Source organism: Pezoporus occidentalis, unplaced genomic scaffold (genome assembly GCF_034315485.1).
Source record: "Pezoporus occidentalis ecotype Australia unplaced genomic scaffold, CSIRO_AGI_Poc_V1 ctg17, whole genome shotgun sequence".
NCBI classification, from domain to species: Eukaryota; Metazoa; Chordata; class Aves; order Psittaciformes; family Psittacidae; genus Pezoporus; species Pezoporus occidentalis.
Genome location: NW_026913531.1, coordinates 635,801 through 661,060, shown reverse-complemented (window position 1 = coordinate 661,060; position 25,260 = coordinate 635,801). Strand labels below are relative to the sequence as shown.

At 40.2% G+C, this 25,260-nt stretch overlaps 1 protein-coding gene across 16 annotated transcripts in view; it reads left to right on the top strand.

The window, feature by feature from the left end:
• The window catches only part of GRIP1 (glutamate receptor interacting protein 1), a 324,193-nt gene that overhangs the window by 192,627 nt on the left and 106,306 nt on the right, over nucleotides 1-25,260 (top strand). For 14 of the 16 annotated variants that reach the window (XM_062613666.1, XM_062613679.1, XM_062613681.1 and 11 more), the window contains exon 2: nucleotides 19,318-19,398. The exons of the other annotated variants lie outside the window; for them this stretch is intronic. In XM_062613666.1, the coding sequence (XP_062469650.1) occupies nucleotides 19,318-19,398 (81 nt within the window). The remainder of the gene's footprint in view (nucleotides 1-19,317; nucleotides 19,399-25,260) is intronic. 16 annotated transcript variants of the gene reach the window in all.

The window sequence follows — 25,260 nt, the reverse complement described above, 5'->3', positions numbered from 1 at the left end:
ATCCAGATGCCAGACATTTGTCTAAACGAGGGATATAAAAGGACTGGACATCTATGAGAGGTGACATATCTTATCACACCAGAGGCACTACAACCCAGACCTCAGCAGACATGCTGAGCAGTGCCAGGGGGAAAGCAGCCAGGTGCAGATGCCCTGGCTTTGCCCATTACCCTGTGGACCTCAACAGCTTCAATGCTTTTATCCTAGGCAGAGGAAGACAAATGGAGTCATGCTTCTCCACCTTTTCCTACCTCCCAGACTCTTGGTCTCACATCCAGGGGACCTTGGGTAAGGTCCCCCCACAGGCTACAGAGCCAGTGAGCAGCACAAAGTATAGTCCTCACTGTGTGATGTTCATGGCCTTTCCTGGCAGGGCCACATCAGTAAATAGCTGAGAGGTTCATGATACATGGTTTTGCTGTCAAAGGTGTGGGCTCTGCTATTGGCCAGATTTCTGGATTTGTAGCCAGCTTACACGCTGCCATATGCACCAGTTCAGGCTAAGCTATCGTGTGTTGCTTCCTAGGAAGGTTGTGGTAGATAAAGAAGTACAATAGATGTCGTTGGTCCAGTTAAAAAAAAAATCTAATACTAAGAATCTACAAATACGATCTTATTGGAACTTACAGCAAGTTACTAAAATTTGATTTTATGACTTTTTTTTTTTTTGTCTAGTGTGAATAGTGGTCAGCACAGTTAGCTGGGGAGCTACATGCAAAAGCTAACATGGGGAACAGGGGCCGTCTCCCTCCCTCCTTCATGCTCTCATTCCTGGGGAGAGATGATAGCTGGATGCCAGAGATGAAGGCAAGCTAATGAGAAGCACATACGAAGATAAGAGGGGGAAGTTAGACATAGTTATCTCTGGTAGCTTTAGCAGGAAAGTTTTATTATACTTTTCATTTTTTTCCCAAGAAACTTTCTTTGGCAGTAGAAGTCATTGTTTTCATATTGCCAGCTTGATTTGACAATCTGAAAGGCAATGGCCATTAAAATTTCTGCCTTTTTTTAGTGAATGTTTCAGATAGCTGTGGTAGAAAATATGCCTGCTGTGGGGCTGGAGAGGGTGGTGTCGCCTGCCATTGGGGAAATAGTAATGTTTCTAGTTACAATTCTAGTCTTAATAAGCCATAAACTTGATCTCTTACATGGGCTTATGGGGCTTCACACATTAAAAACAAACAAACCAACCAACCATAATCTCTAAATAGTATCAAATACAGAAGAGCAGATGAAACATGACTCACTATGTAGATGTACTTTGTTCTGCATGGGGTCTTCCCTTTCAGTGTAGTTTGAGATCTCTCTCCTGTTTGAAGCCCTTCTGGGAGGAATACATTTAATTGCCTGCAGGATCATTTCTCTTTCTTGCTGGCTGTTCCCAGCAGCTGTGTTTGACAGTAGGGAAATGCTCCGTGACAAGTGGAGCTGGGCTTGGGCCAGCCATCAGGCTGTGGTGAATTGAACTTAGATTAATTGAACTTGTTCCTGAAAGAGCTGGAAATGATCATCGGTCGCACTTCATGAAGATCTCAACGTAAGATTTGATTTCTCCAGAGTAGCCTTCCTTTGATAAGTTCTTGATAAACTCAAATTACTTGACAAATAATTGATAAACTCAGAATATGTTTTACAGAAATCAAACTATTTCCCTTGCACTATGTTGGTGAAGAAAGAAGGGAAGAGTTGTAACAAAACTAGTTGTTTTATAAAACCCTAGTAACGGGTCATATGATACGATATTTTGGGGGCATTTCTCAGGCCAGTTAAAGCAATGATGTATTTTACCCAGGGACGTTATTGCTTCCTTTCAAAGGGTGGTGTCTCATAACTGGAATTAACTGTGTAGTCCTTTACTAGGGAGATTTTTGGATTTGAACTGTGAGCATAACTCTGTAGACGTTTTTATTATTTAAATACTTTGGTTTCATGTTTGTTTGGCTTTTATGCCGGTATTGATACCACAGTTTATTCCTGATCTTAGCCAGTACATATAGAATGTTTTAAGAAAAGCCAGATCCCCAGACCCACAAATCTTACTGTTCACTGAGTAGCTAATATAAATGTTTATGTATGATCTCACTGAATTTAGATTGTAATGTTAGAGGTGATCTTTAGCAAAATTCTCTAGCTAGAACTTGAGAGAAGCAGCTTTTATATTTAAAATTAGCACATAGAGTGCCATTAAAATAATGATGGAGATTCACAGAGTTTCATTCTAAGTGCTAATCGTCCTATCTCGTGGATGGGTTCACTGCTGTGCCTTACTCATTGGGGCTTCATGGGTTTGGACAGTTGGCCTAAATTAATCTGTAAAAGGCTGGAGGTGGTAGAAGTAGAAGCACAGATATGGGTAATGTGTCACATCTGCTAAATATCTGCCTGCTGAACCCATCAGCTATATTTTCTTTCTCCATCCTTGATCGTTGCCAGTGTCACTGTTAGGTGTAAAGTGTTATACTCTGTGGGGTGTCCTGAGGATTTGCAGTGTACTGACTTGAATTGGCAGGCAAATTAAAAATTACAATGGGATAGGGGTATTGTAAGTAGTACGGGGAACTAGAAAGCTACTAGGGTTGTGTTTTTTTTGGCACGCTAAAATAGCAACATGAAGAATTAATGATTTACTGAGATTTTCCAGGGGAGCTGTAATTATAATTGTAATCTATGATGACTCTTCTCCTGTTCGTTTAGCCAAGACTTCATGAAAGACTCAGTCAAATCAGCACCCATACCTTTACGAATATACATTACTCTTTTTCATTTATCTGTTTGTAAATTCATTGCTTTCCTTAATGCGCTAGAAAAGGCTAAAATTCATATGAGACTGAAGATTAATTGCAAAGATTGCATAAATAGTTAGGAAGTCTTTAAATGTTATAGTAAATTAAGGAATTAAAGTGGGGGGGGGGGGTTGATGTTTGTTTTTTAACTGAAAGCTATTACAGTGGTGGTACTTGTCTGTAGCTCACTGCCTATATGCATGAATGGATCACAGGCTTTTCTAGGACTGTGATGGACTTTAATAGACCTCAGTCCATTTTAAAGTGGGTATGAGCACATATCCAATAAAATCTTTGAAGAAACGGGTGGCAGCGCATGCATCTGGGAATTTCAAAATAGATTGTGTTTATACCAAAGTACTGGATGATCTTTCATGGCCTTTCTATATCTAAGTGGTGTTATTCTGAAATGGGTACTGGTTTGCATCATAAATCTCTCTGTTGGGAGTATTTATTTTTATGAGCTTTATAAGAATAAATGTTATAGTATTCTTTTTAAAAGAGACTAAAATGATGAATGTATGACTTCTGGTACCAATTTTTTGCTCCTTACATAGAAACTGGTTTTCAAACTTGCACACAGCCGTGCTCACTGCAGTTTGCCAGTGTATTCAGTGCAAACGTGCTACAATAGTGGCCTGTTTTGTCATAGCTGCCTTTAGGAACTTGGTATTTAAGTTTCAGGTTTCAGAAATCTGTTTAGAAATGACAGAGTATGATTTATGACAGAATTTTGCATACTATTCCTTACATTATAAAACATGATATGACATGGCCTCACAGAAAAATGAATTAATGATGAGTACAGGTCTTGATTTGCACTATGCACTTAGAGAACAAAAAGCCATGCATGTGCCTGAATATTTGCATAACCAGGGCTTGTAATCCCACTCCAGGAAAGCAGCCCAAGTTAGGAGAGCAGCCAACCCATGTTTGAATCTTAAGTATTCTATGGACTTTAAAATCCCACTGTCTTCTTGTTGGGCTTTAGTAGGCACAAGTGATCCTTTCAATTGTTGTACTTTTCAGAGCTGGGGCTTAAAGAAAAATACTGGTTTTACTATTGGTGTAGTAGCCGGTCTGACAGAACTAAAGATATTATCCTGGCAATCTCAATGAATAGAGTAATCCTTTTGTGTTTAACCTACTTGTTTTAACTTATGATTTCCTTTTAATAAATCTGTTAGGAAAGAGTAATGGGAACATTTTATTCTTCCTCATCATTTTTATTGAATAACTTACATTGTATGAAACATTACATGTACATGGATCTTGACATGAACTTGGGGAATAGACATTGTTCGATCTCTGTAGTAATTTTATCTGACTTTTAATTACCTTTTTGTTTGCAAGTCTCAATAGACTTTTATTTTATGCTGGAAGTAATGGGAGCAATACCAAGGCTAACAGTCCCTGAACAAATCATGCTAGAAAAGATAAAGTGTACAAAATAGTGATGGTTAAAGAAGTCATTTCTGTGCTGAGACTTTATGCTTACTTTGGTTTGTCTTTAGGTTGTTATTGACACTTTTCTATTTTTATACCATTCATACAATGCTGGCAGTAACACTGTTACCTGTCATTGTTAACCTGTGTTTCTCTGCTAAGCAGACTATTAAAAGAAATACCTGAACCAAAAATTCCTGCATGGTTGAAAAAGTAGTTAAGAGTGTTGTTTCCTGAACTTCATACCGTGTTTTCAGTTCCCATTCAGGTTCTTTGAGCTGGTGATGGTGATAAAAAAATGCATACAGCTCTCGCTAGCTTCCTTATTCATTTGCTTCTCACAGGGAGGAGTGTTGGTCCAGAATCAGAGCACACAGCTTGGAAAAGGAAAGCAGCAAAGTAATAATTCCTGCTGTGATCCTGGTGTCCTGGTGTCTCTTGACAAATCAGCTTCTCTGATATTTTCTAATTTGGCCTTTTGCTATTAGGAGTGGAAACTCAAAGCTGAGGACTTCTAACTTCTGCATGATTTCAAATCAGACTACTTCAGTTCTGTGTAATTAGCAAAGGAAATGGAGCTTGTTAGAGGAACATGGGAAGAGATTTAGGAGTTGAGAATTGGGATTACTGTCTTTCCATTCATCCTCCCATACTGTTCCTTCTTTGCCCTCTGCAACCCGATTTAGTTTTGTTTTCCTCTTCTCTCCCTCTTCCTTATGTGACACACAGCATCCTATGCACTGCATATTATTTATTTTCCGTTACATTTTCTGCCAGACCTCATCTCCTTTTTTATTCCTTCTATTCCACATATTCTGTTAAAATTTAATGCCCCTATGAAGGGAAGGAGTACGGACACAAGAAAGCAGGCAGAATGAATGCTGCTGTGGAACACGCAAAAGCACAACTCTGTTTTTAGCATCTCACGTCTCTAGTCAGACCTAATACGGGAGTGTGAGGCATGGGAGCTCGTTTCACAGAGCTGTTCAGTGGAAGCCTCTTTTGATGGAAAAAGCAATGTTTTTATGATAAGCTCTGAGACAGTATGTATTCAGAAAGCCTAGGGTCAGCACCACCAGCTCAGCTGCCCTACAACTCTCTCAAGGACAGGTCTGGTTGTTGGGTTTACTCTTTGCAAGGAAATGGCAGGTGACTGGCAACTTTCAACAGCCATAGACCTTGTAGACAGTGAGCTTATTATTATTTATTCTCTTAAGGCAAGAAGACAGGAATAGTAATGGCGTTTTAGTGGAGTATAGGAGATAAGGGGGAAGTGTTAGCAAGATGTTTTATAAACCTCACAAGGGATAATTTAAGTGAGCCCTATATTATGTGTAGTGAAAGACAGTTCTTTCTGCTGAAAGGCCTCTTCTGATGTTTTAATGTGTTTATTTTTCAAAGTGACTGATGAGAACTCAGGTTATTTTTAAAGTAAATCTGCCTAGACCTTTAACTTACAGTAAACAGTCTCCTTTCTTCCCTCACCAGGCAAGACTTTTGAACCATAGAATCATAGAATGGTTTGGGTTGGAAAAGACCTTATGATCATCTACTTCCAACCCCCCTGCCATGGGCAGGGACACCTCCCACTAGATCGGGTTGCTTCCAACCTCCCACTAGATCGGGTTGCTTCCAACCTGGCCTTGAACCCTGCCAGGGATGGGGCAGCCACAGCTTCTCTGGGTACCCTGTGCCAGCGCCTCAGCACCCTCACAGGGAAGAATTTCTTCCTTATATCCAACCTAAATCTCCCGTTTAAGTTTGAAGCCATTACCTCTTGTTCTGTCACTACTGTCCCTGATGAAGAGTCCCTCTCCAGCATCCTTGTAGACCCCCTTCAGATACTGGAAGGCTGCTATGAGGTCTCCACGCAGCCTTCTCTTCTCCAGGCTGAACAGCCCCAACTTTCTCAGCCTATCTTCATACGGGAGGTGCTCCAGTCCCTGATCATCCTTGTGGCCCTTCTCTGGACTTGTTCCAACAGTTCCATGTCCTTTTTATGTTGAGGACACCAGAACTGCACACAATACTCCAGGTGAGGTCTCACAAGAGCAGAGTAGAGGGGCAGGATCACCTCCTTCGACCTGCTGGTCACGCTGCTTTTGATGCAGCCCAGGATGCGGTTGGCTTTCTGGGCTGTGAGTGCACACTGAAGCTGGCTCATGTTCAGTTTCTCATCAACCAACACCCCCAAGTCCTTCTCCAAACAGGTTCTATTTATTTATCATTTATTTATTGCAAGGGGTTCTTTGGTCTCAGGGAGGTCCTCCTTCTGTGCAGTGCTTGTGCAGCACATTCATCAATGATGTGTGCTATCAGCCTTTGCTTTTTGCTCTTTTCCATCCACTGCACTCTTTCCTGTTGATGCTTCCCATCCCCTTGTGTGCTCGTGCACTCCCATAGTAGAAAAAAGGCTTCCTTTCTCTAGGAGATTATGCTTCTCCCCATTCTCTCTTCTTAAAGGATGCACCAGGGAAGCTGAAAGCACACTGAAGGATTAAGTTACCTCCGCCATCAGAGGAGTTAACAGGACTTTTTCTGCAGTCAGCAGTTGTTGTCCTAACTCCTGTTAGGAAATGTTTTCAGAAGCATTTACATTTCTAACCAGCCAAAACCAATGCATGTCTTTGAGCCTTTTTAAGACATAGAAGGCGGAATGTGTTGTCTGTAGAGTGTGGAAACTTTGGAAACTTGCTTTTTTCAGGCTCTTGGGGCAGCCTGAGGCAGCTGACTGTGCCTATTAGTCTCAATGGCTTCATTCTTCTTTGTTTAGCTACTTAGCGGTGTTGCACACCTTAATAGGTAAGTTCTGTAATTAGATTGCTGTACAGAGTAAAGGTATCTTCTTTTTCCTTAGGAACCTTTCAAAAGATATGGCACAATAGTCTGTGATCTTTCAGGATTCAACAGACAACAGGTTAAAAGCCACTGTCTTAACCAGCAATTCTTACGGATCTCAGTGGCTTGATTTGCTGTTCTTGCAGTCTTAATCAGCGTGTTCAACTCTGACTCTGCAGCAAAGTGCTTGCTTTGTGCAATATAGATACTGTAGCTTGGAATCATTGGCATTTTTCTTTTTAATACCAGTTATTTCTTGAAATACCTTAAAGATCAAACTTCTATTATCATCTGTCAGACATCTTGCCCCAGTTATTGATAAGGGTCCTGTCTTCTGTGTTTTCTTGTTGATGTGGTCAATAAAATACCACTTGTGCCTGCAGTTGTATCTTCTGGTTCATAGGGGTGGTGATGCTGGCTGCAGGAATGCTTCCTGGTGTAGTTAATAAGATATTGTTGTCAATTGGATTTCAAAGCTACTTTGCTTTCAAAGCAGTTTGCTCTGTTCTTGCTTAGGAATTGCAGTTTTAGTATTTTCAGTAATTTCTTTTCTTGAATGTTACTGCCTTCATTCCCAATGGCAGTTTACATTAATGTGTGCCATATTCTGCACCAGGCTCTCCTTTTAGAGACTTCAGATAAGGAAGAATGTCGTGCCTTTGTGAAATAAACATGTTTGCCAAATAAGCCAAATATTTGGCTTAATGGTCTTTTTTTCAGGCACTTACTGCAGATGTATTTCTTTGGCTACATATTGTGCAGATGTCAGCGTATTTAGCACTCACTTGGTTCTGAAGGGCGTATACATCATGTCTTATTAGTTGCCAGTATTCTATTTTGGCTCCTAAAATCAGCTTGGTTTCCCTCTGTCCTTCATTATAAAAACCTGGGGAGAGCCCCAGCTGGCTATGGTAGAGTGATCTGGACTCTGGTGTTCATGATGCTGTTGGTCTGCCAAAACCAGGCCTTGTTTGACCTTCAGAACATGGCAAGTCCTGACAGTTTGTTTGAACTTCTGCCTTAAATGCTGTTTCTTCCGAGTCCTTTATCTGATAGCATGTCAGGTTGGTTCGAGCTGGTTTTAATGTGCGAGATTTCCTGTTATTTTTAATTGCTTTCTCCTGTCTGTTTTGAAATTATTTGATGAATCAAATAAACTTGTTATTAAAATTAAGCATGTGCATGCACACACACATGTGGTATTATGATAGACCTGGAAGTGCTGACAGTACACTGGTAATACAGAGAAAGGTTTAATAATTACCTCACCATTACTATAGTGGTTGGACAGAAATTTTAAGGTAGGAGTTTTCACACTATGGAAAAATGAAATCCATGTTTATACTTCCTGCAGTTATGGTAGATGATAGGCTGATGCTGTCATCATTTCTAGGAGGTTTAGAGCCAAAGATGTTGTAAATGTGCAGCTGTTAATTCCTAAAGGAGAAGGAGTCCTGGTTAGAAATCTTGGGGGATTGGTGCATGGATAGATGGAAAATTATTTGCCTGCCTTCTTGAAGGTTGTGGGGGTATAAGTTTTCATGTAGTCACACATCTGTTTCTTTTTTGTATATTTTCATAGGATTAAGTTCTAATAATTACCATTTTACAGAATCTGAGGAATACTGCAGACAATACTGCAGATTGCTTGCCCTAAATAGGCTCTGAGATTAAATAAGACTTGGAAGGCACTGTCAAATAAAGGATATTTGACAGGTTAAAAGGCTTGCCGTAAAGAATGGTGTGCGTGGATAGATGCTGTCTGAAGCACAGAAGGTGGCCTAGGCTTTAAGTAAAACAAATATGTATATATTGGTTTGTCAGCTTGACATCTCTTTTGTTGCTGTGCTTTGTTCCCACTCTAATAGCAGACAGCGCTTTATTTTAAAAGACTCTTACTTTGCATTGTGTTCAAACTTGTCACAGCTTCCAAAAACTGAAGTTCTGCTGACAGCTGAACTTAGTCAAAGTTATTGCACAGTCTTTGTGTAAGCATAGAGTAAACTCTTCAAGGGCAAGGGCTGAAAGTAGGAGGGTATTTCACAAGGGCACAAGGAAGGTGTCAGGTTTATAGCTATGTAAGTGCATTATAGAATGCACTTCTTTCAGTGCATTCTTTCTGAATAAGTATTTTACTAAGCCTGAGCTGTGCTAATTGCACTCACGTGCATCATTTGGACTATAAATAAGTGGGAGAATCCCACTGGCATGCCAGTGTAAATGCGCTGGTACTGGTGCAGTGTTTAAGCAGCTCCTAGTGGCAGTGCTAAACTGATTTTATGAATCAAATAAAGCTTGTTAGTGGGATTAAAAAGGATAACTATAAGGCTGTAAATTTATACAACATACTACTATGATGCAGAAGTATGCTTTACTCTTAAATGTTGCCCACACCAGAGTTAACCTTGTGCAAATTTTTTGTTTAAAGAAACCAAATGTATTCTTCACCAAATGGATATCGCAGTCAGCATGCACACTGTGTTTCAGTGGCAAAATCAGCCAGTCTTTGTGTAGTCGTGTCCAGTAAGAGTGGTAGGATCCTACCCTAAAGCAGAAAACACAGTAATCTGTGTGATTTCTGGAATTAACAGTACATGAGAGACATTTTTTGTAAGATCTTCTGAAGAGGGAAGGAATGTTATTAGGAGTAATAGAATGACAGTTAAAGTGAGGAAAGAAAATTGTAGGCTGATGGAGCAATTTTCCAGCTGAGAGATCTGGTGCATCCTGTGGAGCACTCTCCAAAGGAATATGATGGAAATGTCATCACTAGAGACACAGACACAAACAGGATGAGAAATACATGATATAACTTTCTGCAAATAGTATTAGTACAGCACTGGAGTAGAGGTGGGATAAGTAGCCTTGTGAAAAAATTATGATCCCTAACTTTGTCTTAGAATGCAGTGCTGTGACTTTGTTTATTCTTATTTTTCCTGAAACAAACTAAATTTCTGTTTTCTAAACAGTTTAACATATTTTACTAACTTTTTATGGAACTTGAGTGATAGTCTCATTATCTCAGCTGTTAACTTTTATCATTGCCTTCCCCCAGCACACATGCAACTAGGTTCTGCTTTCCCTGCAGAAGTTCCTAGTTGACATCCTAGTTGTGATGTTCCTAAAGACACACGCAGAGAGGACAACAAAACCTTTCTATGGGTCAAGATTAACTCTTAACAAACTATGGCTGTTCAGGACAAAAAGCATAGCTTCAATATCCAGAAGTGTTTTCTGTCACGGAGATCTGTGTCACTTAGGAATTTCCTTTTAAATGAAAAGGTTTATAGCCCCATCCCCTAGAACAAGATTTTCTGCAGAAGTTCTACATATAGAAAAATCCCAAACTGTTTCATAGAGGAAAATAGTTTACATCCTCTGTTTCGTTGAGCTTTTTCACTCTCACAGCTTCTTCAGTTTCCAGCTGCTGTGGTTAAGCCTCACACATTTCACTTATGTGATGCCTATATTATTTCCAGAAACAATAAACATAAGCTTAAGACAAGAGTGTGAGACTCACAGTGAATCCCAAAATTATGTAACGATTCAGTAATGGTTCTGATTTATGGCATTTGAATTTAATCCCTTAACAAATACTTGATGCTATCTGAACAGAAAGATGTATTTATGAGATTTGAAGTAGTTTTTGGTTGGGGTGTTATTTAAATAGGATTACTTCTTTAATGCATAATCCACTGAAGTGAATTTCACCATATGCTAACATCTCTCGAGACGTGTTTTCAGCCTTCTGTAGATCCTGCATGTTTTAGATGGTCTTGAAAAGTTCTGAGTTTTCCTGAGCAAAATAGCTTTGGGAAGAGATCAGCATTTACAAAACTAAGCATTTCCATTCAGGTACCTAAGCACAGGCTCATGAAATCAGCTTTGGGCAAGAAGACTTGGGGACTATTCAGATCACTTTTCAAATGGTCAAGCTTGCTGAGCCAACAGGAAATGGATTCATGGTTATGCATAATTACAGTACCCTACTTTTCTTGCTTCTAGATTAAACTGAGCAGCTACTGTAATGAGTAACCATATAATTCATTTAAAAAAAAAAAAAAGAGAAATTTGCATCAAGTATAATAAAATTGAATAAATTTTCACTTTAGAGAGACATTGGGTGCTATAACTGGTAAAATTAAGTTTCTGAGAAAGCCAGAGGACACATCTGCTAAATGTGGAAAAGGAGATTACCAGAGAAGCTATTCTAACTTTTCTTCTTGTAATTTTTCCATGTCACACACACCAACAAATGTTACTTATGGAAGCATTTGAAGCCCTATAGTTTCTTGATAAAGACTGCTGAAGAGCACTGAGCTCAGAGTTTGATAAGAAAGGATTAAGATTAAATACATTCATATTTATCCTATTTGGAGTCTAGTTCATTAATGACTACTTTGCATGCAGCTCTTAGGAAACTTTAGATATTTCCAAGCACTACTTCGAAGAGCAGCATTGGCATTTCAAAAATAAAGTCTTGTTGGAAGTGATTGAAGCCATAGCTCTAAAAGAACTCAAAAAATCGTTATTCTGTTGCACCAGTAGGAGAAATTAATGCTTTCTTTCATGGTTGGAGCTCCCATAACAAGTCTGAAATGGCTAGCATATGGGGAAAGCAAATTGTTGACATTCTGTTGTTTCATGAAGAATATACATTCAAAAATCTGTACACTACGCATCTGCTGAAGGAATTTAGCCAGTTTTGTCTCTTATTTCAGCTGTTTGTAGTCCATTATGCTCTGACAGCTGTGGTGATATTGCGGTAACCATGAGTGTTCCAGGATGTTAAACTTTCTCTAGACTTTAGCATTATTTAAAGGCAAATCTTTTAAAAGCATCCTCCTTTCCCAGGAAAAATTTATTCTCTGAAATCTTTTTTTCACTGTTGTTGTCAATAACAGTTACTAAGGGTAAAAGTTACACCAGGCTAAAACCAGTAGTGCCAAAATTTTCCATCAACAGCCAAAGTAAAATTTCCACTATTCACTGCTTCCCAGCAAATTTCAATGTAGTTTGTCAATTCAAGTGTATTCAATAATTCAGTTGTAAAATTTACCAAAGTTTTAGAAATGCCATTACCTTTGTAAGGTTTAGTTATTTAAAAAAAAAATGTAGTATTAAAAAATGGATGGAATTATTCTTGCTATGATTCATTTACAGCTGATTTAACTGGTATAACTGCTGTAGATTCAGTTAAGTTGTGTTGGTGTCTATCTACTGATTGTGACTGCTAGGGGTTACATTTATCAGGGTATTGCATAAATATTCAGAGTTATTTAGTCAGTTCTCATTCACAATTATTTGGTCTTTAAGTTCGGGGAGGAAGATTTGTTCTCTGTCTTTAACACAAGCTCTCTCTGCTGTAGGGCAGTGAGGTAAACAAGCTTCAACTCCCTTCTTGGCGGTTTTTTCCCCTTCCCATTGCTACAGATCAACCTGAAAATTACATTTTCCAGAATTTGTAACAGTTCGGAGAAAATGTTTACGCATTATTATCAGAAACAAAGAATAGGAATTGAGGAGATGAGCTTACGTGGGATCAGGGGCATTTTTCTAGAGTGGTCCTGATGACTTTGTAGTGTCTGGGATGCTCACAGGGGCACACAGGGGATCTTTAATTCAGATTGCTTCTTCTGCCTGGACTTGGAACTGATGGTGGATGAGATAGCTTTAATCTGTTCTACTTTGTATAGCATACCTAAACCATTGACCAGAGCCAGCAAGCAAAACTGAATGATTGTGTAGCTGGGAGTTTGGGTACTCATCTATGAATGCGAGACTCGGGTTTGAGTCCCTGCTCCAGTAAATATTTCAGCTTTCTTACAGAATGGAATATCTTTAAGAGAAATGTCCGCGTTTAGAAGAGAGTAATTTGCTGCAGGAATGGTCCTAACAGTTGTACAGAAAGTCTGTGTAAGCCTTCAACTTCAGAGCTTCTGTAAACCACAGACATCAGTGGATACACACTTATTTGCATCTGTGAAAGCCTCCACCTGCAAGCTGTGGGGATAACCAAGGAAGCTGTAGCTCAAAATTTACCAACTGTCACTCATATGGTACTGTGCCAAAAATTATGCTTTTAGGTAATGCTGAGCTTTATGATGTTTAAAGATGAAATTCAGGCTAAGTTTCAGATATAAGAAGTATGAGAACCTGTGGTGTTTTGTGCTGTACTGCTAGGATTCATAAAAATCACAGAATTGTTAGGCTTGGAAGGGACCTTTTGGAGATCATCTAGTCAAACCCCCAGCCTGTTCCTTTAGTGAAAAATACTCTTCGTTATAAAGTTGAGTGGCAGATTTCTGTGAATGGGATATTACAGACCTGGGAATGCCTGAAATACCAACTGTAGAAGTAACTGTGACCCTGGTGCTTTTAGTTTTTGAGAAACTCATCTTTAGGATGTTCTTCTTTCAGCTGTAATCATCATCATGACTACTTGTTATGTTATCATCCTCTACCTCTGTATAGGTGTCCTGGGTTCAGCAGTAGCAGTCATTTTTTTCTCCTTCTTGGTAGCTGGTGCAGTGCAGTGTTGTGATGTGATTGTTTTGGTTTGGCCAAGGACTTTGTGAGCCTCATGCTCTGCCAGGGGTGTGCTATTCCATACCAAGCACATGTGTAACTGGGAGTTAGCAACAGACTGCAGGGTTGGAGGAGGTATCGGTCAGAGCTTGGTTGGGCTTGGGGGGCGATTATCGGTTGGCTGGTGGTGAGATGATGTATTCTCTTCCCTTGTTATTTCCTTTATCATTATTATCATTGGTGGTAGCAGTAGTGATTTGTGTTATACCTTAGTTACTCTTATCTCAACCCGTGGGAGTTGCATTCTTTTCGATTCTCCTCTCCGTCACCTATGGGGGAGGGCAAGAAAAGGGGGGGAAGTGAGCGAACGAATTACCTGACTGGGTTTAAACCATGACAATAGGTATGTGATTCTTTTCTAGTCTGAGGGGTGTGCTACCCCAAACAGTGTAAGCAACAACATATGCAGTTGATCTTATTCATCCCGTACACTGAGACAGCTGGAGCTGTAGCTAGGGAAGATGCAATGTGCTCCATTTTGGAGTCTTGGGACCCATGCTGGAGATGCTTCACAGTGGGGAATGTTTGAGGGACACCTAAGATCTCACTTCCCTGGGTTCTGAAGTCTATTTAGGAGCTAGAGTTTAGGTCAAACTGTGAAAAGGTTTAAATCCAGTTCTCCCTTGGCTGAAGAACAGCTTATCCTGTTGTGAGACATAAGTAAAGTGTTGAAGAATGAGAAGGAAAAATAGAAAGATGGAAACTCTGTTCTTCCTCACAGTGCTTTCACATCTACTGTTGAAAAAAAATGAATATAGTTTCCAAGTTCCTCAATATTAAAAAATTACCCTGCGTTTGAAGTTCCTCTCTTACAGATTTGGTGCTACATTACTTCCGCTGCTCCCAAAGGAATACAGCCTTTGCAGAAGAGAAGGAGGTGCAAGTGGTGATGTAAAGCTGAGCACAAGCTGTTGTGTGGGAGAGTCAAGATATGACAGTGAACGATCTTCACATTCCTTCTCCATGTAGGAGGGCCAAAGGGGCAGCTGCTGTGTTGTTCAATAGCTGTTCCCAGTAGGGTGGGAAGAGGCTTCACTTTCATGTCCGACAGGATGCAGTTGTGCTTAGTTGCTTTCTGGGGTCACCTGGTGCTGCACATGGTTTGGACAGGTTTACTGGGGTATGTACGGTATCAACTGAATTTGCAGCAGCAGCAGCAAAGGAAACATCCTCTAGCCCATTGTGAAGACCTGAAGGAGGGAGTGCTTTTGAGCTTTACCACATCTGTAAACCACATCCTTGTGTCAATAGCTTTCACAGCCACCTCGAGAGACACACAAATGGTTCTGTGACAATAAACCCCCTGACACATTGAATGCCTGGACTTGACTGTTGAAAAAATATCTTTAAGCTTTCCTTTTATTCACTCTAATGTGTCCCCAGCTGGTAACCTTAAAAGGATATTACACTGAATATAGCCAATATCTGAAGATTTCATATGGTCATTTTGCTAACGCAGTACTTTATATAGCTGTGCACATTATCCAGTGTATGGTCTTTGTAGAGTTACACGACTGTTGGTTAGTTTCAGAGTATAAAGCCCTTGTTCTTGGACAGAGCCCCCCACGTGTAGTAAGAGCAATGCAGAATGATGTAAATGGGTCACGGCATGGGTCCCTAATTCAAAGAATGAATCATCTAGTTACAGGGTAGAGATACCACTAGGTTAAAAATAGGCAGGAAGGTGCAAATAGCTGTTTATCTGCCTCACAGTCAATAGCAAAAGCAATAAGCCCACCATAATAGCTGTAAGCAGTAGGACTACTTGCCTGTATTTGGGGCTCTTTCATGAGAACAAGTAAAAGGAGAAAATGGGAAGATAATTTTGCTTTGCTGTTAAAAGAATCTCAGTTATCTGCAAGGCGTCACCTCCAAGATTATTGCTGTGTTCTGCCAGGAAGGAGGTAAATGAACACAGCGGGCATCGTCTTCACTATTGCACATTTATAACTGGAAGAAACATGCAAAGTATGAATTTAGGGGGTAGAAATGACCCCCACATGTTAGCAGCATAAGAGGGTTGGTTTCCTGTAGTCATTAAGTGAAGAGAGCTGCCGGCAGAGGGGTCACCTTTATATGACCTACTGACTTGCCAGAAATTGTTTATCCTGGGTCAACTAATCTCACAGCCAGAGAAAATTGTGGGGGGAAAGCCATTGATGTAATAAGTGCAGCTCCAAGAGTGTATGTATCTGCACAGCTAAACTAGTCCTGCTGCAGTGAACATGGCCACCTGCAGTGTGATTCCTCCAGAAGTGGGAAGGAGCTGGTGCACCAAGCAGCAGTTTGCAGCTTGCCTGTCTGCTTGTCCTGGGCAAGGTGTTTCTGTGCTCATGGGTGATGCAGTTTGGCCTGTGAATTCTGTGGCTCACTCCCTGCTGATGATAAATTAGTGTTAGGAGTGTTAGCTAGGTGAGATTTATGCTTCTGAGTCTAGTCTGTTTCTCCCTCTGCTTTGTACATATGGCTTCTTAAATACGTCGCAACTTTACCTAATTTTGAGTTATTGTCTCCCATTGCAGGGGAAATGCTTTATACCTTTTCCTGCATTGCTTTTTCAGCGTGTTGGCTTGCTGGGTTTGTTTTCAAACTTCAGATAGACTTCATCTCCAAGAAGTCTATCTGTGCTGTAGAGGGGGAAGCTGGTATTACAAAATACTTGGGCAAATCCCTCTAGCCACTGCTATTATGAGACATTTTTGCATGGTTTAAGACCTTCCCTGATAACTATAGAGTGGATGGGGGCATCAGTAAATTATAATTTTATAGTAAATCCTTGTGGCCACATATACAATTTTGCTAATATATACAAACAGATTTTTTCCCTTTTATGACATCATGAATGGTGTCTGATATTTCAGACCTATCAGGCCTTCCATGTCTCTTTAGTCACTTTGCTGTTTAGGGTGGCATTTATTTCTGTAACTGTCCTTTATTTTACTTTTGTGTCTCAAATAAGCATCTCAATAAGGCTGTTAGCATTCTTTCTCCAGTCGGTTATATTTGTTTTGCTTTGCTTCTGGGAATCCTTTACACTGATTTCTAGTTACGGTGCAGTGTGATTTTACTGTTAAATGGGTACTGAAATAAAATTGCTTCCTGTCCCAGGAACAGCTTTCCAGTCCACCGATGATACGATAGCTTATTGTTCTTTCCCAATAGTAATTGGGCATATTTTGCATTAACAAAAGTTCAAAAGTTTATTAAGCAACTTTTTGAGCTTCTTCTTTGGTGTCTGTAGAGAGATTAAGAAATGCAGCACAACTGCCTGCCTACAGTATATAAGTATCTGGTAAGTTTTCAATGTTAACATGGTTAAGTTAAAATATTAGCTTACTAACATATACAGTCTCCTCTCCCCATTAACCAGAAAGATTTGCAGACTTGTCCTTTATTCTGGACTCTGGATAACTGCAGGTACTCCCAGTGCAGTGCAATATTGGGAAAATCCTATTCCAGCATGAGACTGTAGCTGATGTACTCATTTGCTCAGTGATAAAGATTCAATGAAAAAGGTCTAGCTGCGAAAATTCTTACGTTCTATTTTAGCCTCTTTCGAATCCGGTGAAAAACATTTGTATGTAATAAGTCTGACTAGGAGAGGACTGTTTTGTTCTGTAAATGGATAGATTTTTCATGGGTAGGGCATACATTCAAATAGGGTCCAAAGTCATCACCATCCACTGGTTCCTGAGAAATTGTATTACGTTTCCTGCCTACTTTTAAAAGAAAAATGCATGCCTTGTACTATCTGCTGTCATGTTCAGCACCTGCAAATAAGTAAAAATGGATGGGACACGTAATGCACATGTTATGGATGAGCCCTATTTTTCTGGTATTGGTGTGAGTTAGCAAGGTTGTTCGGTAAAGCCTTGTCTTGAGTTTAAGCTCAGTGGTATCTCTTCTGTGAAATAAAAAAGACAATCTTACTTCCTCCAGAAGCTCTAGCTCACTCTTACTTTATTTTTTTTCTTTAATGAAGGGATGTATATTCTGCATATGCAACCATATCATCTTTTCCGCTTTCCTCAAATGGAAGAATAAGGCTTTACACATCTACCTTTTTCTTGAATTGTGTAGCTGGGTCTGTGTTAATATTTTTTCATGCTAGTGTATTTCCTGTAGCTGACAGCTTTATTTTCTTGGAGTATGTACTAGCACACAGTATAGCCAAGCCTGTTCTCTTTCTCCTTGTAACAGTGTAGTCCTAAAGCAATGGAAGTTCATTTTACTGTAGAAAAAAACAATTCTATTGGCTGAAGAACATATATATACCAATGGATATTCTTCATTACTAGCTGCATTTTTATCAAGTGGGTGACTGTAAAACAATATTTTGCCTTTTTCTTTCTTTTTTTTTTTTTTTTTAATTTATTTAGGTGTTTTGTCACTGCCGAACAGTAGCAGAGCTCATTGCAGAGGTTCTGGCTTTAAAAGCCAACCAACTTTTCTAGTCACTTCTTTCTGACACCTGGTTTTAAGTCAAATTATGCTGACCAAACTCCTCCCTCACTTGTATAGAAATGGACTGCTGTCCATGATGCAAGCTTCTAAGGGAGTTTGAGACTTTGCAAGGCTTACAATGTCAAGAGTGTCAGCTGAAAACTGATTCTCCAGAAAATGATTATATAGTTCTACTTGATCTGAGGATGCCACCAGATAGCATGGTCTTTGATTCCTTTACTCATTGATCTGTATTTAAGCATATATTCATGCACATGCTGTAAATGCATCAGTCTTTGGAATTTAACTGAAGGAAAATATGCAAATAGAAGGATTTGATAATTCTTTAAAGTGTTAGAGCATGCGATTAAAGGAAGAGCAAGACAGAAGCCTAGTTTCTTTTGATTCCTTTCTTCTGATTGAAATAATAAGATGCATAGTACTTCTTTTTTATTCACATTTCTTTCTTGAGCTTATAGCTTATTCCTTTTAAAACTACAATACAGTTGATTTGTTCCCCTGCTGTCATTTTGCTCTTAAGGAGGATGTACAAGTGACTCACTTTCTGCCTAATGCTGCCTTTAATTTACAGCTCATCTGCTCATCTCAGCATTAGTGGTCTCTTACGTGCTGAGGTTGATCAGTAGGTGCTCCACATAGCTTCCTATTTAGACACAGGCTGTTACAGTGCCATTCTTCAAGCGTAAAAATGGCTGGCCTATTTGGCAACAGCTTTCTGATGTTTTCCCTGATCAATTGTTACCACAGAAAAGGAACCACCCACTGACAGATCCCAGAGGAAAAGGAGTTCTTTACAGCTGGAATATTCAAAAGCTTCCAGAAACCTTTCACTCCTGAACAGGGATGGTACCTCTCTCACTGGAGTCTTTGACAAAGCTTCTTAACATGAGAAAAAGGAAATGTCTATAATTATGTTATAGCCAAAAAGGTCTTTGTATGTCAAGCCTGTCATCAACTAAGTATTATCTCTGATTTTAGTTTTACCCCATCGTTTTCAGCTCTGCTATTCAGAGCCTTTGTCATTTAGTCTGAACATGACATTGAACATTGAATCAACATTCAGAAATACCCATCTTTATCTAGCTCACAGCAGCTCTTGTGCTCTGCACTGCTAGTTCACACAGGATTTGGGTAAAAATTCTGGGGTTTTTCACATTATATTTAATAGTAACAAGAAGTGTTGCTTGTTTCTGTTTAGATGAGAGTCCTTACACAAAGTCTGCAAACCAGGCAAAGGCACCTGATGGAGCACTGTCTGTGAGGAGACAGAGTATTCCAGGTAAGACTTGCCTTGCTTTTTATAACACCTAACTTGTTTGTGAACAGGAAGGTAATGCTAAGCAAAATTCAGCTAGTTATAAAAAGCAAATGAATTACAGTTACTATGAAGCAACTTTATAAGGAAGGTTCCATGGGAACTGTATGGAGCTCCCACAGTTAGGTAGCCTCAAGCTTTTGCTAGGAAGAAAATCCCCGTGTCTGTCTTTTGCAGCAGGTTTCAGACATTGATTGTGACTTCTTCAGACATTCGCATATTTTCAGGACCCATGAAATCTGTAGTTTGATATCTGGTTTCAACAGTATAGGGAGATTGGAGCTTATATTTTCCAGGGCTGATTGGACAGGCTCAGAAATCTAGTGAGCAACACTGTCAGAATTCACATCTTCACGTAATTTTCTGCTACATGGTATGCCCATCCTTGTCTTTTCTGTCACTGTATCGCTCAAAGGTGGATCACTAGATCAGTGGTTTAAATACGTGGTCTTTGAACCTATTTCATAGAGTTATAGAATCATGGAATGGTTAGGGTTGGAAAGGACCTTAAGATCATCCAGTTCCAAACCCCTGCCGTGGGCAGGAACGCCTCACGCTAGACCATATTGCCCAAGACTCTGTCCAACCTGGCCTTGAACATTGTCAGGGATGGAACATTTACCACTTCTTCTGGGCCACCTGTTCCAGTGCCTCACCATCCTCACAGTAAAGAACTTCTTCCTTATATCAAACCTGAACTTGCCCTGTTTAAGTTTCAACCCATTACCCCTTGTCCTATCACTACAGTCCCTGATGAAGAGTCCCCCCCCAGCAACCTTTTAGGCCCCCTTTAGATACTGAAAGGCTGCTATGAGGTCTTCACGCAGCCTTCTCTTCTCCAGGCTGAACAGCCCCAACTTTCTCAGCCTGTCTTCATACGGGAGGTGCTCCAGTCCCCTGATCATCCTCGTGGCCTCCTCTGGACTTTCTCTGTCAGCTCCATGTATTTCTCTTTTAATTACTTCAAACATGTCTGCAAAATATGCTTATGAATATCAAGTTCTATGTATATTATGCAGCAGTCTAAAGGGATTTTCACCTTCAATAAGATTTTAGAGATCTTTAAATGAAATGAAAACAAATGAACACTGACAAAGGTTGTGCAAAGGCAGAATAACTGATGTTGCCAGTCTCACAGAAAGCACAGTAACCTTCGACTCAGAGGGAAGATAACTTGCAATAGAAGTCAGAAACTGTAAGGTCATGTCACCCACCTTCTAATGACTAATGGTAATATTCTTTGCACTCTATGGCCTTACTGCTGAACAAAGTTACACACCTGCTGGGAGGCTATAGATACAGGGGATGGAGTTCAGACCTTTACCACTGCCATGTTTGCATCTCATCCCAATAGCTCTAGTGTTTCTGAAGAGCCAAATTACATGTTTTGTGCATGCTTTTTGTGCATGTTTGGATATGTGAGAGAGAGCAAGCTGGATGATTTACTGTTGCACATAATGAACATTTTTGACTGTTGAAAACAGTCTAGTGATATGCAGATTGTTACTGTTATGGTAGAATCATATCTATCATAACCACTGTGAAATGACATGACTCCAGTGTCTAGTGTGCAGTTATTGTTATGAGAAAATAATTATACAAAGACCAACCACCTGTTTTTTCTCCGAGTCAATACAAATCATGATTCATTGTTCTTCAGAGTGAATCAAGGCCTCTGTATGGGTACCTTTTCAGGTAATTCTTTAGCTCATAGGTCACTAAAGTAAAAATACAGAGTATCTACTTACTTTTTTTTAATCTTCTGAATATTTCATAGAATCAGAGAATCATAGAATCATTAGGATTGGAAAGGACCTTAAGATCATCTAGTTCCAACCCCCCTGCCGTGGGCAGGGACACCTCACACTAAATCATATCACCCAAGGCCTCGTCCAACCTGGTCTTGAATACTGCCAGGGATGGAGCATTCACAGCCTCCCTGGGCAACCCATTCCAGTGCCTCACCACCCTAACAGGAAAGAATTTCCTTCTTATATCCAACCTAAACTTCCCCTGTTTAAGTTTTAACCTGTTACCCCTTGTCCTATCACTACAGTCCCTAATGAAGAGTCCCTCTCCAGCATCCCTACAGCCCCCTTCAGATACTGGAAGGCTGCTATGAGGTCTCCATGCAGCCTTCACTCCTCCAGGCTGAACAGCCCCAACTTTCTCAGCCTGTCTTCACACAGGAGGTGCTCCAGCTCCCTGATCATCCTTGTGGCCCTCCTCTGGACTTGTTCCAACAGTTCCATGTCCTTTTTATGTTGAGGACACCAGAACTGCACACAATACTCCAGGTGAGGTCTCACAAGAGCAGAGTAGAGGGGCAGGATCACCTCCTTCGACCTGCTGGTCACGCTCCTTTTGATGCAGCCCAGGATATGGTTGGCTTTCTGGGCTGCGAGCGCACACTGCAGCCGGCTCATGTTCATTTTCTCATCAACCAAGTCCTTCTCCACAGGGCTGCTCTGAATCTCTTCTCTGCCCAACCTGTAGCTGTGCCTGGGATTGCTCCGACCCAGGTGTAGGACCTTGCACTTGGCATGGTTAAACTTCATGAGGTTGGCATCAGCCCACCTCACAAGCGTGTCAAGGTCCCTCTGGATGGCATTCCTTCCCTTCAGCATATCAACCGAACCACACAGCTTGGTGTCATCGGCAAACTTGCTGAGGGCGCACTCAATCCCACTGTCCATGTCAGCGACAAAGATGTTGAACAAGACCGGTCCCAACACCGATCCCTGAGGGACACCACTCGTTACTGGTCTCCAGCTGGACATTGAGCCATTGACCACAACTCTGTGTGCGGCCATCCAGCCAGTTCTTTATCCACCAAGTGGTCCATCCATCAAATTGATGTCTCTCCAATTTAGAGACAAGGATGTTGTGTGGGACAGTGTCGAACGCTTTGCACAATTCCAGGTAGATGACATCAACTGCTCTACCCCTGTCCATCAGTTCTGTAGCCCCATCATAAAAGGCCACCAAATTGGTCAGGCAGGATTTCCCCTTAGTGAAGCCATGCTGGCTGTTACCAAGCACCTTGTTGATTTTCATGTGCCTTAGCATGCCTTCCAGGAGAATCTGCTCCAAGATTTTGCCAGGCACAGAGGTGAGCCTGACTGGTCTGTAATTCCCAGGGTCATCCATTTTCACTGTGAATTTAGCAGTTGTCATCTCTCATGTGGTTAGTGTATTTCTAAAACACTCATGTCGAGGTCCAAATACAGAGCGAGGTTCATGGCTTCAGGTGATATTTTGAGAACTGATGATTTTCACTTGTGTTCTTTAAGAAGAAAGTTTGATGAAAACTGAATCGGTGCAATTTTTCTTTAGAGCGTTTGATAAGATTAGGAGTTTCACATGTTGAATAGTTGTCATGACAAATCACCATTTATTTTGAATACTTTACAAATTTGCTGTGTATTCCAGAGTGTTTGTGAGCGCTGCAGATAAATCTTTCCTCTGTGCTCTGTATAGGTCATAGTTTATTCAGAGAGATAATAGTGGCAAGTGGTTAAGGAGATGTACTGTGTTTAATTTCAGGTGTTCTGAAAAACACTGATCTAATCTTATGTATGTTCTTCAGCTTTTAGTATAGTGAAGACATTTATCTTAATGCATTGTTGCATCTCTAGACCTTAGGAGCCAAATTCACATTCTAGCACAGCGGATGTCGTGGGGTTAGATACATAAATAGTTTTGTAAAAGTAAATATTATTTTGAGAAGTAACTTGAACATTTAGGAGTTGACTGAAGTTTCTGAAAATAATCCATAAATGTTTATATCACTTGGATACTGAGAAAATTTGACCTCACATCTCTCATATAAGGTGCACCTTGTAAATAGCATCTGTGCTTTCTTGTCTCTGGGTAGTTTATCAACATTATGGATTAGTTTTGACACAGATGCAGAAGCATCCCAGCTAGGCAGCTTGGCTTGGCAGTAGGAGGTGTACCGGTAGTATTAACTAGAACCATTAACCCATTAAGTAGTTTGAGATCAGAAGAAGTACAACCTCTTTGCTTTGCAGGATCACACTTCTGCCAGTATGTAGGTCAGCTCCAAATAGGTTTTGAATTGGAAGGCATGATGCAGTGAACCTGGTAAATTCTTCTAAACCTGATTGGAGACATGTCAGCTGGAGTTACTGTCAGTAATCCTTACATGAAGAGCATATACTGTATGGAAAGCATTCATTTAGATTCCTCCCAGATGGTATGCCTGATAAAGCATCACATTCCTGAAGTGCTGTTTTTTGAAGCTTGAAACATGGCAGTGCCTTTGACAGTATAGCTGTCTAATTCACTTGATGCTCTGTCATTCCCAATGCATGGACAGCAGATGTCCTCTTCCCAAGGAATGCTCTGGCTATTGAATCAGCCAAGAGGAAAATTCTGTTTTTTAGCAAGGTAAACGATCTTATACTGAGCTTTGCACAGTTTGAACAGTCTGTGGAAAAAACACTAGTGAAAATGTATATCCAGTATGTGTGATGTAAATCTGCCTGCGTAGTATGGGTTCATGTCACCCCCTGTGCCTGGTAAAAATTCCTTCTCATGACATTTGAAATCACTATAATGGATTCTAGTGCTCCTTCATTTGGCTCAGTATCAAAAAGGGGGAGCTTTTGGTGCTGTGAGATCTGAAACTACTATACCAACTGTAAACCCCAAGAGGCTTTTCTGTCCTTTCATGTGAAACAGTATTGAAAGTACAGTATTGATGAGCAAAGAGTGAATGCACAGAGAAGTCATGTAATTCTATAGAGGTTACATGGAGCTCAGGCTTGGTTTATTTTACAGGAAAAAAAGGTTGAAATAATCATTTTGTAATTAAAGTCAAATGAGCACATACTGTGAGATCAGTACATTGAGTTTAATTCCTTTCATACCCAGAAGCAGGGAATGGATTAAGCATCTCTGTGGAGCCGAACTTGCTTGTTTAAGATGCAGAATGCATTATTCATGTGATGAGACTACATATCACGTTTAGCATGTCTTCACATGGCACAAAATCAACAAGCAACAGATCCTTTCAAAGGGATTTACAGAATTGCTGAAATTATAGTTAATTCAAATTATATGTGTTAATATAATTGCAGTTTGAAACTTGGACTTAATTTTGCAGATGTGTAGGTGTTTAGTTGTAGCTATAAATACGTGATGATTTGAAGCATTATTTAGCTTTACAGTCAGAATTTCTTAACATAAAAGTGAAGCTTGAGGTAACACCAGCAGACAAGCAGTCTGCAGAGTAAGAAACAAACAGGTATTTTCCTCTGAACCTTTACATTTATACAGTTGACCAGTATGTGATGACACCTTATTGCTATTCTGCCCACATAATATGTTACAGAAGCCAAGGGGGTGTGTACTGTGCCTCATTCAGGAAGCTATCACTGTTGGACTAATACTTAGGCACATAAATGAAATCAGCATGTTTCAGAATTCATAGGTAAGACCCTTCCCTCAGAGTCAGATGCAGGTAAAAATGTCTGCCATTTAAAAATGAAGTATTTGATACTCACTTGTTAGCTCATCTCTTATCCCTAGGTTTAGATGGCTGTAGTTCCCACTGAGTTCCTGGGCTAAGGTTTCCTCCCAGCTTGCCCAAGGGTCCATGCAGTGCCTGGCCAAAGGGAAACATTAAGTCAGTAGCACTTGAGTCAAAGGTGTTGATCTTGTGATTGCTTATTCCTGCAGGAGCTTTAAAAAGAGCATCAAATATTCCACCAGTGTCAGAAGCTGATGACTCTGTTGAAGAAGCACTTTGAAGTCAAGGAGGCTTTAATGTATGCTTAAAGATAAGCTTGTTCTCAGTGT